This window comes from Phymastichus coffea, unplaced genomic scaffold (genome assembly GCF_024137745.1).
Source record: "Phymastichus coffea isolate CEN01 unplaced genomic scaffold, Cenicafe_Pcof_1.1 PCOF00036, whole genome shotgun sequence".
Lineage (NCBI taxonomy): Eukaryota > Metazoa > Arthropoda > Insecta > Hymenoptera > Eulophidae > Phymastichus > Phymastichus coffea.
Window position 1 is genome coordinate 2015974 of NW_026706847.1, and position 17427 is coordinate 2033400.

General features: G+C 38.6%; 3 protein-coding genes across 6 annotated transcripts in view; 2 read left to right on the forward strand and 1 right to left on the reverse strand.

The window, feature by feature from the left end:
* The first annotated feature begins 2035 nt into the window (after positions 1-2035).
* Positions 2036-4235, forward strand: LOC131663573 (uncharacterized). Of its 2 annotated transcripts, none has more exons than XM_058934044.1 (4): positions 2036-2224; positions 2771-2995; positions 3089-3300; positions 3428-4235. In XM_058934044.1, exons 1-4 carry the CDS (start codon positions 2222-2224, stop codon positions 4086-4088), a joined length of 1101 nt encoding a protein of 366 aa, XP_058790027.1. In that variant the 5' UTR covers positions 2036-2221; the 3' UTR covers positions 4089-4235. The 2 variants fall into 2 exon arrangements, with proteins under 2 accessions (XP_058790027.1, XP_058790028.1); XM_058934045.1 differs by lacking the exon at positions 2036-2224 and adding an exon at positions 2347-2432.
* Positions 4236-4479: 244 nt separating this feature from the next.
* LOC131663458 (uncharacterized) lies at positions 4480-14144 on the reverse strand. Of its 3 annotated transcripts, none has more exons than XM_058933884.1 (10): positions 13965-14144; positions 11716-11979; positions 11017-11280; positions 10107-10276; positions 9942-10013; positions 9507-9793; positions 9273-9434; positions 9083-9193; positions 8810-8994; positions 8280-8413 (listed from the first exon to the last, which is right to left on the reverse strand). In XM_058933884.1, the coding sequence occupies exons 1-9, from the start codon at positions 13992-13994 to the stop codon at positions 8810-8812; spliced, it is 1545 nt and encodes a 514-aa protein (XP_058789867.1). In that variant the 5' UTR covers positions 13995-14144; the 3' UTR covers positions 8280-8413. The 3 variants fall into 3 exon arrangements, with proteins under 3 accessions (XP_058789866.1, XP_058789867.1, XP_058789868.1); XM_058933885.1 differs by having other exon boundaries at positions 11716-11968; positions 14097-14113; XM_058933883.1 differs by lacking the exons at positions 9083-9193; positions 9273-9434; positions 9507-9793; ... (3 more) ...; positions 11716-11979; positions 13965-14144 and adding exons at positions 4480-6276; positions 7337-7984 and having other exon boundaries at positions 8137-8413; positions 8810-8948.
* A 2881-nt stretch (positions 14145-17025) lies between these two features.
* Positions 17026-17427, forward strand: part of LOC131663464 (putative ferric-chelate reductase 1 homolog) — a 37848-nt gene continuing 37446 nt past the window's right edge. The window contains exon 1 of the mRNA XM_058933893.1: positions 17026-17217. The gene's annotated coding sequence lies outside the window, so the exon portion shown is untranslated. The remainder of the gene's footprint in view (positions 17218-17427) is intronic.

The window sequence follows — 17427 nt, forward strand, 5'->3', positions numbered from 1 at the left end:
CCCGCGATTACGTGCGCGCGTTGCGCTCGCCGCTCGAGTCCAACAATGTATTCATCCTCACGAGTCAACGCTGCGGCTGGCTCTGTGGGAAAACCATTGGCCACAGCCCTGCGGCACAGTGGGGGTTATTTGGTGATTGAAGACTCCTTATTGGCTCTCCCAACTTTATTGATTTTCAATTAATTTGTTCGATAGAAGGTGAGAAAAAAAAACATTGCACCGTTTACCCGTCATAGTATACTTTGCAAAAGGGAGTTAAAGTTGCGCATTGACACCCCCTGATTTTTTTAAGCCAAGGTAGGGCGTTTGCTTTAGGGTAGCATATGGGACAATTAGACTGCTGACATACAATGCGGTTTTATTTTAGCACGAATTTATTTGTATTCGTTATTTTTTATAATGTACGATATTTCATCTCACGCGTGCAAAACTAATTCACGATATTTTATTTCTAATCTTTATTACGTCAAGTTATTTATTATTTAGTTATTTCATTTTTAATAATAGCACATGATGTTATAAGTGAAAAACATAATATTTCTCAATCCACTCACCCATAGATACTTATAATTGCATTTGTAAGAATGTACTTTGACCAAGATAAAGCAATGTACTACTATAACGTTTAATAGATTGTGATTTCTATTTCATTTATAAATAGAAAAATATCATTAGTACTCTGAATTCATATAAATTTATGTATATAAAGGCTAGATTAAATTATTATACTTAAGTTATCTTTTTTAAAATGTCTTGGTTAAGTGCATAAGATTGTTGTGGATTGCATAATAGTTTATTTACTCCATAAATCAATACTAAATCACTTTTGCGTGTGTGTCGCACTAAAAAATATTGAAGCCAATTGTATTCAGATCCACGATAAATAAACATTTTTCAAACACTAAGTGAATGATGTAAACTTTTTTATACGATATTTTTATTAAATGAAAAAAACTTTGACGAAATTCAATATTATCTCATATTGTGCTAGTACTATTCGAATGATCGATCAATAAACGAAAGATTTAAAACTTAAATGAGATCATTCAGGCGTGTTTTCTATTATCCTCTTTAGCGATGACGGACTTTTCCCCTTTTCAAATCTCGGCGCGTGCTCACCTATTTTAAAAAGCTTAAAATCTAGATTGCAATAGAAAACTTCTCCCACGCAGATCGGGTCGAGTAATGACACTCGAATAAACACACACACACACACACACACACACATACTCAGCCGGACATTCAATCGCGACGATGACACCCCTCGAAAAATCTGACGCCCTAATTCGAGTGTCACAATAAAGCAACACGTGACCGGTGCGGTCACTTGACGGCAAAAGGAGGGGCGCCGCCGCATTATCTCGCTAGCCTAATGCATATTTGACTCACGAGAGGGGGGAGGGTCTTCTCTTTCAGTTTAGCTAGCTTTTGGTCAGGATACAGCGTTGATTATTCTCGATGAGACTGTATTTTTTCATTGAGAATGATTTGCATTTGATTAGCTGGGATACTTCTGCCATTGCATTTTTTACGTCTTATAGCATGTGTTACGTCAGCTTCTGTAAACTCGAATTTAGCCGTATGTCAGTGTGAATTTAATTATATTTAGTCATTCATTTCTGAACTTACATTATTACATTTTAAAATTATTGTTCATTATCTTATATAATTTACGTGCAATTTTCATCAAATAGCATATTTCGAAAATAAATATTTTCTAATTAATAAATATTTCTTCTACAAAGAATCTATCTACATACATAAAATAGTTTGAGGAAAATAAGGAAAATAAAATAGCAATATTTTGACGCGTTGCGCCATGTACAAAACTCTGGCAGTGTACATTATTCTCCATAAGTATAAAACAATAATTATGCAGTGATAAAATCGTCAACTAAAACGCGACATATCATCGATCCTGGGCTCGTCAGCCAATGCGAACTCGGCAACACGCAAGCGGAGGGATCTTGCGCGTATGGGGGCACATGATGGAGCTCCACCCACGCGCCAGTCGTCGCTGCTCCGCCTTCGCAAATCTCGGCTCGAACCAGGCTCAATCTGCGTCCTGCCTGTGTCTCTGCTGAGTCGTTCGAAGCTGCGAACATCTATCTGTTTAATTGTTTGAATTGTCAAATAGTGCGTGAATTCGTAGTGAAGTGAGGCACCGCGACCATTGCGATTGAAAGTTTGTGCGACTAAAATTGCGCTGATTGGCATTGCGATGGTACCCTTCGTGTTTAACTCATTTTTTGATGAGTAGATTTTATAATTGCAAAAGGATAACGAATATTTGGATAGTCGAAGAATGCAAGTCAATTCGAGTACATTAGACCAAGCCTTCATCACTTCATAGTGTGTCTGTAATAAAATAATTGTAGTTCTGCGTAAACTGATTAAACTTCTGCATTGTCGAATAGCACATTAGAGATAACGTTGTTATCAAAACGTACAATTGACTTTGTCAGCGTATCTAATGAATGTCAGGGGCAGCCTCTTTCATGGAATTTTTATCTGTTTCCGCTTTCTTATTTTCTTTGTTACGATTCGTTTTCCATTTATAATCAGATCCAAGATTATTATCCAAGCATTTGCATGTCTTTTTCGCCCGAATATTCGTCATTTTTAAGCATTATTCTTGAAAAAGATACGTTAACTAGTATCTTAAAGAACTAATTTTTTCTAAAAATTATGCAAGTTGTTATTTTTTTTACTTGATTTATAATTAATATAAATGACGAGTGTTAAAAAAGTTTTTTCTTCCAAATTGTAGCCTATGTTAACGTACAATAATGTCAGTTGCGGAACGTCGGAAAATGAAAACGGTTCACCGGCGGATTCCTTAATTTCCAATGACGGCGAAATCGTAGATGATCCCAATGATTCTCCAGAAACGCCAAGAGATACGGAAGAAGAAGCTACTCTTTCTGACGAATTTTATTCGCATGACACCGATGACGACGATGAAGGGAGAAAAAAACGAGATCGAGCTAATTCTGTAAGTGAAGAAATTATTTTCATTGCAAACGAATGAAAGATTTAATTTTCAATGCCAATAAGTCATAAAATTCGGTATGAAATATTTGTTCAGGCCGACGGTGTTTCCTCGTCCACAAATGGTCTACTGGAATCTTCATCTTCGCGTAGTGGAGGACTAGGTGTAAGAAAATTATTCACAAACAGTCGTGAGAGATGGCGGCAGCAAAACGTCAGTGGAGCTTTCGCGGAATTGAGAAAGTTGGTTCCAACACATCCACCCGACAAAAAATTATCGAAACATGAAATTTTACGTCAAGCAATCAAGTAAGTCACTGTCCGCACATTTATCTGAAAGCTAAAATATATATTATTTAAAATTATGCTCCGTGTGAAATTTCCTATTCGCCGTTTTGAAATTTAACTTTTTACCTAATAAAAGTACATTTTTCAGATATATTCGCGTGCTTATCAACGTCTTAGACTGGCAAAAGTTACAAGAACGCAATGGTATTATTAAAACGGATATTCGAGTAAAAACTGAACCAGTGCAGCAGCCAACAAACATGAATCTCAATTCAACCCCAAACTATCAAACGAAAGCAATTGCTTGTCTCAAGCAAGAAAATTATTGTCGTATAAATTTACCCAATGCGCGGCACGGAGATATTCCAGTTCCTAATACTAATCCCAATCATTATGATAAGAACCGGAACACTCTTTTAGTCAATGCGGCGCCAAATATAATCAATCATGTTGTACCTACAACGTCGAATAACATTATAAACAGCGCTATTCCATTCATCGTGAGCCATTCATCAATCAATGGTATAGCATCTTCCAGGCTTGTCAATGGAAAAATAAATCCGATCAAAAGTGGACCAGTCCAGGTGCCAACGGGACAGCATCACGTGTCTTCAAGTTCGTCTACGATATCAATGAGCAACAATAGTAACAGTTCGATGAAGAGGTTGAAGAGAGAATCAAGGGATGATGAAGATATAAATAATCGGAATAGGGATTGTCATCAAATAAGAGAATCGAATCAGGAAGAATTAGTGTCCTCGAGAAAAAGATTAAAAGTAACCTACGTAAAGAATTCTGGACGGATTTAAAACCTTGTTAAACGAAAGTCTCGCATTGTGTCCTGTAACATATCGTTTCTGTAAATGTTACCTAAAAATCTTTGATTTGACAGTGATGGCATATTCTATGCGAAATGAAAGAAAGTTATTGTATCCGAAGAAGATTTCGTCAACTCGTACGATTTATTCGACTTTGTTTGTATATATTTATATTTATATTAATGAAAAGACTAATCTTTTGTACAAAATATTATCAGATTAGAATAATAATTTTACTGATATCTTTTTGTTTAATCTTTAACAATCTAGTTTATGAATAAATTCATAAATAAATAAATTCATTTAATAAACTTTGGTTTCTGCTTGTTCGACTTAATATGACACATTAGTAACTAATTAATTTGGTACCAAAAAAGTAATTACAGTTTTTGAAATAAAACTTTATTTTTATATTTCAATATTATACAACGGCAAACGTATCATCCTTTAAGTAACAAAATACAGTTTTACAGCAAACGATATGTTTTAATAGTTAAAACTTCTTTGTTTTTTTTTTGTTTTCGAACAAATATCCATAAATATTCATGTATTTTTTTATGTACAGACGTTCAGTTACTATTAGATTGAACGATAAAACCTTACACCTCGAACATCTTATTATTTCATTTTTATCTTATTTTCGACTATTCAAGTTGTGGATTTTAGTCATATATAAAACGATGATTGTTTTCACTATTTTTTCATTACAGATGTGGATATATAACTAACGATAAAATGCTATAATATACTTTTCATCTATAATTGATTGTATAGGTTTGACTTTGTTAAAAAATAACGACAGAATTTATTAAAATATAATACGTAGAACCAGAATAGCATATATTTTGTTTTAATGATTATTAGCATATACGTCAATCTTCTTATCAACGGGTTTTGTTTATAAGATATTCATTACCTTTATTTTGAAATAAGTATTTGTAAGTTTGTAGCTACAATTCACCTGCCGTAATTTCAAATTTCTTCATTTATAAAACAAAGCTGATTGAATATGGTGGCTTTTTTTCGATGTAATAATATATAATGAATACAATTAGCTATAAATAAACAACCGAAAGATAACATGTTTGTTCATTCGCTTCACTGATCTTTGAAAATGATAAAAAATGTCATGAGTATACACAAAGTAAACGACACCAAACCTACAAGGGCAAAATATACATCGAATTTGATGCTGTGGCAGTGGCGTCCTGCTAGGTGAGATAAACTTTGTAATTGGTGCTATTCCTCCTTGGTCTAGTGGCGAAGCCGCTAGTCTTGGCGAACATCCTATAATCTACATCCCTGTAGATCTCTTCGATTTCGGGTGACGGAACCGGTGTACGAGGTCTGCTTGTCTCCACTAAATTTGTTACCCTTGGCCTAGTCTCATGACTATTTGGTACCTTTCTAGGTCTTGGATCGTATTGACTCATAGCTCTTCTGTGGTACACTTCGACTTCCTTGGTATTACTTTTGTATTCGATACTGCCTCGTTTACCAACCCGCGGACTGTAGTACGACGTATTGCCTACGCCCGGATTACCGACGCTACGAGATTGTCGCACTAGCAATGCGTTTGGTGCATAGGTCAATCTGCTGGCACTGTTAGCGTAAGCGTTGTTCTCGTAAGCTGCTGCTGACGAGCTACCCTTGTCGCACTCTCTACGATATGAATTCTCATAGTCGTCCGAGTAGGTTCTTCGCGGTGCTGCTGGCACAAGCGTATTTCTAGATTCACCACTTCGGTGAATCGCACCACTGTAGTACATTTTATCATTTGCTTTGCGTTCAGGACGTTGCTCAGGATTGGCCGACACGAACACTTGATCGCTGGTACTCGAGTCGCGTTTGACGCCAGATCTTTCGGGCAATTTACGCACACTGGCAGTAGTCTTCCACGCATTACTGCTTTCGCCGTTACTTCTCTTGTGAGTGTGTTCGTTGAACTCCATATCTTGACTACTCTGACGGACCGTCAGAGATGCCGATCGCTGAGATTCTTGCTGTTGCTGTTGCTGCTGAGTTTTATCTTCCTCGCCGTTGCTTTTGTTTATCGTCCAGATAGACTCTCGAGATGGATTGCGTACTCGCTTCGGCACCTCAGTCTCGATTTCGAAGTCGTATAACTCGCGCAGACGCTGCTTTATACGGCTGTCTGCCGATAGGCTGTCTTCCTCTCCTGTGTGTGAAATGTTCGTTAAAATTTCTCGCCCAATATAAGTTATATTTGAAATTACGTTGTTTCTGGCTCTACCAAAGTGTTTTCATTTATGCATACACTAGCTCTAACTGAAAAAAAAAACATGGAAATATTTAGCATTCCCTTACCTTTCAGCCTATTTATCGTCAACGTGTGAATGGTGTACGGGACGAGAGAACATTTATAACACAAGGATTTTATATTTTACTGTAAAAAATTATTTGTGCGTCACAATTAAGTTTAGTGGGTGTAAATAATAGAACAGAAAGTTTAGCCGGTTCGATACACATATATTTTTCTAATATTTGGTTTGGTTATGTTTACAGTATTTTTTAGTAAATGAACAGATCTCTTGATGTGAAATGAAAACATGCAAGATATGACGAATAAACAATCGAAAATAATTAATGTGCAAATCGAAATGTAGAAAATAATGTTTCTATGTATATTTACAAAACGTTCAGAAGGCGCATAATTAGTCGTAGCATTTTTTAATCCGACATTTTTCCTGATTTTCATTGTTTTTTTGGCACCAATAAAATAATAATAAAATGATTCCTATAGCTCGGAAATCCTAGATACTGAAAAAAATGATGCTCGTGTTAATTTCATAGCTAATGGTATTTTACAAGCGAGTGGACTTTTTAAATATTTTCGATAAAACAAAATTAAGTTTTAAATTAAACACATTTTATATGTGCAGCAAACAATAATCAGAATATGGATAGTTGAAAACCAATATACAATGGAATTCCAAAGAGCATGGATGAAAATTACTCGCGAATAATTTTTCACAAGATATGAAGCTCTGTCGATTCCTTAGTTCATATCCATTGAGCAGAAAAGCAAATATTCTTTATTTTATTCTTTGCGTTTTTTCAATTTAGAATCAATTTTCAACTGTTCCTCGAAATAAAAAATAAAACGAAGAAGAAAAAAAAATACAGAAAAAATCACGAGATGATCGTAGGTTATACATCTGAATACAAAGCCTAGCACGTTGTTTGTTTTTAGTAAAAAGCATCTAAGCGAACGACACCTTGTGAGCCAGATTTCTGCTGTCCATCGGCCACAGACGGTGTGTCAATTTTCCTCACCGGTTGACTCGGCTCCTGTTCCTGCTTCTTCTCCTCTTCGTGTCTCCTCTGCTCCTCTTTCAGCCAGCGATCAAAGCTTGTCTCTTTGACTGCGCTGTCACTGCTGGCCGCCGTTAATTCGCCGACCGAAGCTCGCGAGTCGGAAAATTTGCGATGTACCGGCGAGGGCGTCGTACCTTTGGCGTAATTCATCCATTTGGTACTGATCCTCGGTCGGTCACCCTCGCTGGTACGTCTCACCGGCGAAGGGATGTATCGAGCGCCAGTTTCCGGCATCCATCGGTAGGAGACGAGTCGTGATGGATCTGGCGCAGTCGGGCATCTTTCGTTCCACCGCGACGACGAATCGCGATGGAAGAAACTCACGTCTGCGCTCAAGCTACGGCCCGAGGATTGGGCTCGTGGCATCTGCAATACTGGCATTAATTGGCTGATCTCGTCTTCCATTATTGGATATTCCGAGCTATAGTGACCGCTTCGGGAGAGTATTGGCAGCCACTTGGCTTTCGCACTCGCTGGATAGATCTCTTGCTCGTCGAATGTTCTTCTGCGGGGTGATTTCTCCGCTACTGGATTGTAGTAAATGTGTCCTAATAATGCCAATAATCATGCGTGTCAATCAATCTTAATGGTTATGCTACATTTAAATTTGATTTTGAAAAGTCTCATGGCTACGTCTTGGGATACTGTGAAACGTAACTTTGGGATAATTTGAAACAAGTCTGAAAAAATTGATAGTTACCTTCCTTATTGCCAATGGAGATGTTACCACAGCTGCCTCTGGTATTCGTATAGGGGACAGTCATGTGATCCTTGGTCGGTATGGAGGTTCGCACGTGGCTCTTAGGGAAGGGTAACCAACGGGTTATCTCACCGGCCTCGGTATGACGGCGCACCTCCACTTTGCGCTCCATGTACTTTTTCAGGCAATCGACGTCGGCGCTGCGACTGCGCACGTTGCGTGGCGATCGAGACGGCCTTCGTGATGCCTGATCCGAGCCCAGAGGGCTAATGTGGCCCTGTAGATACAAATGCATTCTATTTTTTCAATTTTTTTTTCTCAAAACGTAATAAATCAAATTCGTTTGAATAGAATGTATGTGGAGAGCCACAAAAATTATGTGGCTGGACGTCGTTCGAAAGCATTCCAATGAAGTCTCTGACTGTAGAGGTTCAGCGATTAAACGACACGTCATTTGATGAGAACGTTTAAAAAATATATAATTGTCAATGAAAAGACCAATAGAAGAAATGTTGATGCCAACGTCTGTAGAAATTAATTCGTTATGCCATTACTTAGAAAAAATATAAGCAACGCTTGAAAAAAGTGAGCCTTATGATTTGTCAAAATCAAGGAAAAGAAAAAGAAAAGTTAATTTTCTCCTGTGTTCTGCTAGATGTATCGATCGACTCACCTACGCAAGATGAAGCTTTGCATAATCGCCTATGTGCAAAACTCCGTGCTCGGGAGAAGCAACATGCAAACTAGCGCCGCAAGCACGTGAATTGACTTTCGGATTGTGAAGCTCGGTGATCTGAGTGCTGCACGCTGCTGCGGGATCACCGCTCGCGGTTAGATAATTGCCCCAGAACTCATTTCCTGTAAATAATACAAGAGATTGTTTGTTGAAAATATAAACAATTATTTCGCGGCGAAAGCAGTTTTCTTGTCCGTGTGAGCTTATGACCTGGATAAGAATTGCCATCGGCGGCATAGGTGACGACTAATAATTTGTTGGCGTCGCTGGAGCGAAACAGCTTCGTTTGAGGCTCTCGCAGAGCGAAATGGATTCTGATATCTGCAAGCCGAAATCAAAATGTGCGCCGTCAAAGTGAATTTTCAAAGCACGCGCGCGCAGCGCTTTTCATCGAACGAACCTCCGAGATAATCCCCATTCCCAGCACCGCCGCACTTCTGCTGCCGGAAGAAGGCGAACATTACGTCCGATACGTACCTCAATTTCTTGCCTAGCTTGCGCAGTGCTATTTCGAAAGCCTTCAGGAAGTAAACTTCTTGATCGTGCATGATTTTCCACACCCCTGCGACACATACAGCAGAGCAATGCATAAATATCGGCAAAGCAATGGCGAGCGAGAAAAGCAATGGCCGACCTAATCCAAAGCCAACGACGTGTAGAAAAGCCGTTGTGTTTTGATTCTCAGCTCGTACGTTAGCCTCCAATAGTATCATTTCCACGGACATTAAAGTTCGCTTCATGTAATTCTCGGCATCGAATATTATTTGTCCCGTTAGGGGCACGTATCTTCGATTTTCTTTGGACTTCACTTGTTTCGCTGCCTCCTCGTACAATGGCAGATACTCGTCGTCGTAGAACGATGCCCACAAAAGTCGTAATCCACGATTTTCCTCTCTCGCGTTCTCGTGGTAAGGACCGTACCTATTATGCACATGCAGAACGTCATTTTGTTCGGTTAACCTCAAGGAAACACATTTTCTTCATTTCTTAAACGCGGACTAACTGTTTTTCTAGTTAACTGTGACTTTTCTTCAAGTTTCAGAATTGCGTATTAAAAATATGAACCCACCCGTTTTCATAATTATTCTGCGAATGCGTGATAATGATGTCCTGGTACTCCATAACCTTGGGTTTCTCCAATCTGCAAAACCATGGGAAGAAGAAAAAACTAAAATAAACGAATAAACAGTCGTATACATCTGTGAAGTAAGATATCGTAAAAAAAGGAACTGACCTGCTTCCCACCACGCCGATAATGACCCCGCGCGGCTGTATGGAATCTGGATCGTCGCAAACGATACCTCTGTTCTCGCGTGAGCCGTCATTGATGAATTCCGTATGCGAGGAGACGATAATTGCAGCCGATAGCTTTATCTCGTCGTAGGAGAGACACGACGCCAGTAGCTGCGCAACGGAGAGAAGGAATAATTGCTCGGCGCGGTATGCGCGCATCCTATTCCTTTAATTTAGCACGCGCGCTCGCAGATACGTACGGGGGGGGGGGAGAGCTTGCAGTCTGTTGTAATTATTCTATCTACAGCCAACGTGTAGTTTATCAAATGAGTCTGCTGCACTACACCTGCCTCGGCTATATGTATTTGCGCATATTCGAGACGGAAGCGATGATGCATATATATATATAGTCAGCTATCTCACTATCGCGCTGGTTTTTCGTCGAGCTTTTGCTTTTTTCAATTAGTTTTCTTTAAATTAGCCAGCTATCTTTCAATCGAAACTCATATTTCAAGCGAAAGTGGTCGCCGCGACAGAATCGAGACAACATGTCGTCCGGCTTTCGATAGCTGAAGGTTATAAGATCGAGAAAAGGAATGAACGTTAAATTTTCCAGAGAGGCGCTCGCCACTGCGCAATAGAGCTTTTAACAGATTTATTCACAGCAATGCCAGGCATGCTTTTATCAGAGACAGTATGAATGCTACAGTTTTTTGAACATTTCAAAGGCATGGCGCTCGCGTACAGTGATGCGAAATAAATAAAAAAAATCCCAACCCGCGACCACCAGAGCCAGATCCACCTTCAAACCTTCAATTAGTCGAACGATAAAGACAGTGGCGCGCGTGGGTCTCGCAAGGCACACGATGTTCCCGTCGCGGCGACGAAATATACGCGACAGGTTGACTCACGAGCGGCTCCTTTTCGCGCTCGCTGCCGACGCTTTCCCATCCGCCTGTGCCCGACGAGCCGTTCATCAGGGCGTATCTGTCGTCCGGCCCGTAGAACTGCATGGCCCTTTTCTCCAGTAGCCGCTGAACGAATTGCACGAGGCCCACGTCCTTGTAGAGTGCTCTCTCGACCGGACTGCCGTATTGGCGCTTGTGCTTCAACCAGTTGGCGATCAGGGGTAACACTGCCTCGTGGACTAGCGGGTATGCTGAGTTGGCGTTCAGCTGTATAACAGAGGCAAAGTAACAACGGTTTACCGGAGGGAACGTATGCAAGTGCACATACGCAAAAGAAGCGATACAAACGACCTCGTTCGAGTCTTTATTTCATTCGTATTGATATTAAGCTGTCGCAGGCCTCGAGCGATACGTGTGCGTATTAGTAACAAATATTTACATTATGCATTTTCGCTTTGCAAAAATATTTGCGAAAAATATCGGACATCGATATTCTAGTTAAAGCTGTGCGACCGAACAAAGCTTTTAGTTTTATAGACGTTTCCGAGTAAAAATCTACAACATAGTCTACGAAAATTTTCAGTTGTAAATCCGAAGCCAAATGCTAAGTATACAGCTTGACTTATTATGCATTAGAAAAGAAAAATATTTGAACGACTACATTGCCGAAGGTTAGATAGAGCAAAGATTAACAGAGCCAACCTCAAGAGTGTCCATTCCGATACCGCGGTCTCTGAGCGCGCGACACCGCACCGCGCTGACAGGAAACGGCACTGGAAAGTCCTCGCTACGTTTGATAATTTCCGTGAGGGTAACAGGTGCCGGCATCTTCACGTCAAGGCAGCCGCGGAGCAATTCTCTCGTGGCGTCGTCGAAAGCCACACCGCTGTCCGTGCCCAGCGTTTTGTCCCACTTGATCTCCGGCGGCTCGCGCAGCAACTTGCGCTCCTCCATTCTTCGATGGTGCTGCAAGCATTACGTTCCTGTTTCCGAGCCGACGACAATTAAATCTCGGGTTGTCCTTGCGTTCGCGGGCCTAAGGGCCTTTCTAGTTTAGTCCTGTTTCATTTTGCGCGCACTTTCGAAGAGTTTCAAATTGCAACTGCACAGGCTGATAATGTTGAAAAACTGCGACAATAACGACGGACAGTTACGGATCGAGCTCCGATGTTACAACTTGTTTGTTTGTAGTCGTGCATGCGCGAGCTTTTAATTCGAGAAAATTGACGTCGACTGTTTCCGCGTGTAATGAAAAAGTCGAAGTACCACTGCGTATATTTTGCTTCGTTTTTGTGCTTTTCAGACGCAAGATCGATATGGGTTATTGGGTTATTTTGAAGAGTGAAGAGTAAAACGTTGTCTTTCTTTTATTTTCTGCATGTATGCTTGCATGGACCTACTATCAAAAATAAAGCTAGGTCAACTCTGTAAAATTAAATTGTTTTGCCATGATACGTTTGCACCGTTGATTCGATAATTCGGATGTTTTGAAACTTAAAAAAATTTTTAAATTTAAAAGATTAATTTTGAACATTAGCTATTGAAGAAAAAAATGTATATTCTGTATGAATGTATTTACATTGACCTTCCGTAAACAATAAAAGCTTGTCATTTCATTGTTAGACAAATCGATAATTCAAGTTGTTTGTCATAACCATCAATTGTCTTGTAATAAGTGTAAGTTGTTGATGTAACCATTCGGACGATTAGCATGATATAAAAATGTTGAGAGAACAATGACTTGAACGTATAGATAAAGCTCGGGGCATTGTCTAGCGTGGCAATAGTTTTTGTTCCTCGATTCTCGTGTAGTACTACATAACATAGGTAACACGGAGGCGAAGTCAGGTCATCTCTCTATCACTGTTTTTTCCTGTTTTTTTATTTTCTCTATTAATAACACAGGCTGCGATTGGAGCGCAAGGCCGAGTTGGCTTGTCGCTCTGTGCCTTTGACTCGCGGGCATGAAATCCGCTAAGTAGCGGAAAATTTATCCGTTCGCCCCTAGCGCATGCTAGCAGCTGAGAGAGCATGGTTAAGCTTCGTCGCCGCCCTCTTGTTGCTCAGTCTGATGTGTGTGTGTGTGTGTGTGTGTGTGTGTGTGTATGTGTGTGTGCATGTACGCGTGTGTTTACACGTTATTTTCTTGCCGGATCACAGGCAGGGGTTCGAATTTTCTTTTCTTTTGTCTTTTTCCTCGCTCGATCCTTCGATTCGAGGACGAAAAACCGGCCTATCTAAATTTACGCCTTTTGTTCCCGCGGGCGAAGAGGTTTCTGATATTATCCAGATATATAACAATGCGCCAGAGCTTTCAGATGAATTCACTGCCCGAGACGGCCAAACGGATTTTTCGATGTCTGCATCAGTTGCACAAGTTCGTTCGAATGGAAATTCTATTCCGTGTGTCTGTATTGTATGAGTTTATTCATTGCAAGTATTAATAGAAGCTTATTCGATACGATGTAACATTTTCGCTTGATTTATTTGACCGTCTACGAATTCTTTCGGTTTTAGAAGCTTCTGATTACTTTTTTCAAAAGGCGCCAATCAGTTGAATTTGTAGAGAAATCGCGGACTACATTAATATTTTGAAATTTTTATAGTTTCTTTTCCCATTCGGGCTAACGATAGCCTCTATTTTTATAAAATAATGAACTAACATTGCCAAACGTTGCAGTCGATTGCTGCGACGCAGCACCAAAAATTCAATCTCGTTATTTTTTCTAGTTTAGTTGTTTCTAGTTTACGACCAACTGCGTTTTCCCAGCAGACGAACGGATAGTTATAAATGCGTACATTAAACGTAATTACTGTTATGAAAATATTCCTTCGCCTTGCAAAGTCACGCAAAAATTTTTAATTGAAGGTGGTTCTTCGTCCCAGTACTCGGCAGCGTAAGATGATCACGCGCGATGGAATGAGAAAAATAGCAAAGAAAAATGACTCACCCGTCGGAAGCAACAGGCAAAAAAAGACATGTTGGCTTTAAAATGCACAGAGGCTCTCTCGAACAAAGCGTCACTTCCGTTTCGCGAAAAACGGTATTTTTCATACACAAGAAAACAGAACTCAGCACTTACGAATCACAAGTCTTTGTATTTTCACCCGCACAGTATCAACTAGTTGAGCCCGCGTCGCATGTTTAATTAGACTTACACCACGCGCTCTCCTTGTGCATTATTATGACTGTAGTTCAATTTTTTGCACATGCGCTTCGACGCCGTCCTATCTTTGCGCATGTCTCGGAATTTTTTTTCTTCTGTTCAGTCGGACCGCAAATATAAATTCTCTGGCTTAAATATAACTTTCACCCATACTCTACGGGTATTGATTTATTGATGACAATCGAAAAATGATACAATGCTTTCCATTTGGCATAATTTAAAGCTGCTTACTTTCGAACTCGTTGGTCTTTTCGACGGAACTTTTCCCAACCCCTTTTCTACAATAATAAACTAGCTTGAATAAAACTTCTTCCTCAATCTAAGTTTCATTCTTTTACTTTGAGAACTGATTCTCAAGAACTCTACTTAAAGAACGTTATTTTCCTTCGACATTTTCATACATGGCCCATTTTCGCCTAAGGCGAACACTTCCAGACTTGTAGGTTGATCGATCTTCTTGAAACTTGGTACAAAAATTGTTTATACGAAGAAAAACTTTCCTAAAAAATTGTCAAGTAAAAATATTATAATTATTAAAAAAGATATTAACGATTTAAAAAATCTGAATGAAATGTTTTTTTTTAATTCTTAAGTCGGTAACTGCTTTTGATACCAAACATTTTTTTAATACGCACAATACCATGTACTTTTGAGATATTAATTTAAACTTATTTTTTATGTTTTAAGTGTTATCAACTTCTGTTTATAAAAAATGAATGTTTTTCGATCGAGTTACTCGTGTAAAAAATTCTCTTCTCATCGTATTCCTTGACCTTTTTTTCTATAAAAGAGGGTATTAACAGGCCTGTAATAAACAATAAAAATAATTGAGATGCCGCTCCGGAGTCGTGATCGCACGCTGTCTGTACAGTTGTACTTTGTATTTTCGAATTGCTTTTATTTTACAATGTTTCTAGTGCTCCCTAATATCAATATGTTAGACGTTTTACATGCATTGACCAGAAAATGAAAATTTGTAAAACATATCTCTTTGACCTGTAATAAAGTTTTTGAAAAAATGTTGCGTTTGAAGCCAACAGAAGCCTACCTCTTTGATAAATGCTTCGACTGTTCCGTAGTTAATAACGTCGTATGTGAGGTATTAAATGTATTGTAAATATACTCGACAGAGAAAATCAAATGTAAGCAATGGTCCATGATTGACAATAGGTGCGAATTAACTATCAGTAGAATTTACAAAAGATGATTACATTCAAAATTTCAAACCCAAGTTTACGCCAGATTTTAGATCGCATCTTGACTATGGTAATTGTATTTATAAGAAAAACAATAGAAAATCTGAGAGAAGATCAAATAGTTGTAATGTTAAATTTTACAGAGAATCATACTTATACCCATCAAGATAAAGTTTAAGCTACTCACTGTCTATACCCTTAATTAATCATATGTCATTTTTTATTTATAGAAAATTTATATTTTTTTCATTTAAAAATGGTACACATACATGGTATTATGCGTAATTGAAAAAAAAAAATTGTTATAACAAACCTTCACGCTCACTGAAATATGAGTGTGCAAAAAAAATGTCATCGGAATTTTTTAATTGTTAATATTTATTTTATAGTTAATATTTTGATCTAAAGGTATGTTGGAAGGTTTTCCTCCGTAAAAACAATCATTGCACCAATTTTTAAGAAAATGAATTACCTACAGGTCTAGGTTAGGCGAGAATGGGACATATAATAAATTCTTTTTCTAAATTCGAGTGATAAAGTTTTTCCAAATATCAATTTACATAACCTTTTGTAAAAGTAAAAAATTATGCTCACCAAAGAAATCCGCACTAATTTCGGTGTTATTAGACCTTCAATTAGATACACGAAATCAATCAAAATTACAAGGCAGCTAAGTGCATAATTGATACACAGCCGGTTTAACTACACAGTGGAATAGGATAATTTACCATCAAATTGAATATGTTATCATGCGAGCTTAGTATTGATTGAGAGCTAATACTGAGCTGATTCGAGCGACCCCTCGCAAGGCGCGCTTAAACTAATTCGTAATGGGGGTACCTAAGGATTTCATCTAAAACAAGCTAGTTCATTGGTATACTTGGAATCGTAAACTTGTTGAAATATTATTGAAAACTAGTACTTTATTATTAGTTTCTTATTAACAAATTCAATAATTAATAATTTTTTTATAATAATCGTTGTAGCATTACAATTTTATTTATCTGTAGTAAAATTGAATCTACATCTATAAAACTTCTATAAACTCGGTATAATCGAAAAAAAATAAAAAATTAAAATATTGAAAATTAGCAAAATGTTGAAAGATGTTCAAAGATATTTTTTTGTAACATATAAGTAAGGAACACTGGTGATATAGTTGCAGTTCCAAAAAGAGTTCACAATTGATGAAAAGCTCACGTGAATTATAATCATTAAGTTATTTGTTTATACACCTTAGCCCACGCTTTAACGAATTCAATTCACGTTGAAACTCATTGGTACATTCTTTTGTATTTTAATTATTGGTTACCTGTCCAAGGTAAACAGCCACCGTATACCCTCTCAGCGCGTGCAAGTTACGCAAAGTATACGAGCGAAGTTCGCGCGCGCCTATGGAGAAACAAAGCAGACAGTATGTATACAGAAAGCTTATAGCTTTGATAAGCGTTGATCGTCAGTTTTGTCGAATCGATGAGCGTGTGGCGCGGACGCGTTACACGAGCGGCAGAGAAACGGACACGGCGGCGGCGACGCCATCGACCTCAATCGTCGAACACAACACTCTGTAGCTCGATTTCGCAAGTGTGTTATACAGCACATAGTATAGTGCATAAGATCGCCAGTCAAGTGCGAGCCACGTTCACGTGCGCACTACCACTTCGGCCGTTCTCCGCTTCAGCGGCCACTCGCGCGCGCCTTTCCAATTTTGTGCGTTATAGGCACTCTTCGATACCGCGAAGATTCTTTTGGAACGCGTAAGAATTGTGCTGTGCTTTGTGTGCTGTGTGACACGAGCATTTTTTTGACCACAGATTCCTCCGAGAGATTGTTTTTGAAAGGTGAATATTTGAATATCTCAACTTTTAAGATTGAAGATCGAGAGTTGTTGGATTACAATCGAATGAATATTTTCAGTTTACAAATAAGTATAGTTCGGTAACAATGCAAAGTAATTTTATACAATTGAGAGATTTTTTTCAAACAGTGTTAAGTTGCTGCCTTTGTTTGTTTGCTTTGTTGAAAATAATTAAAACGCGAACAACTTTTAG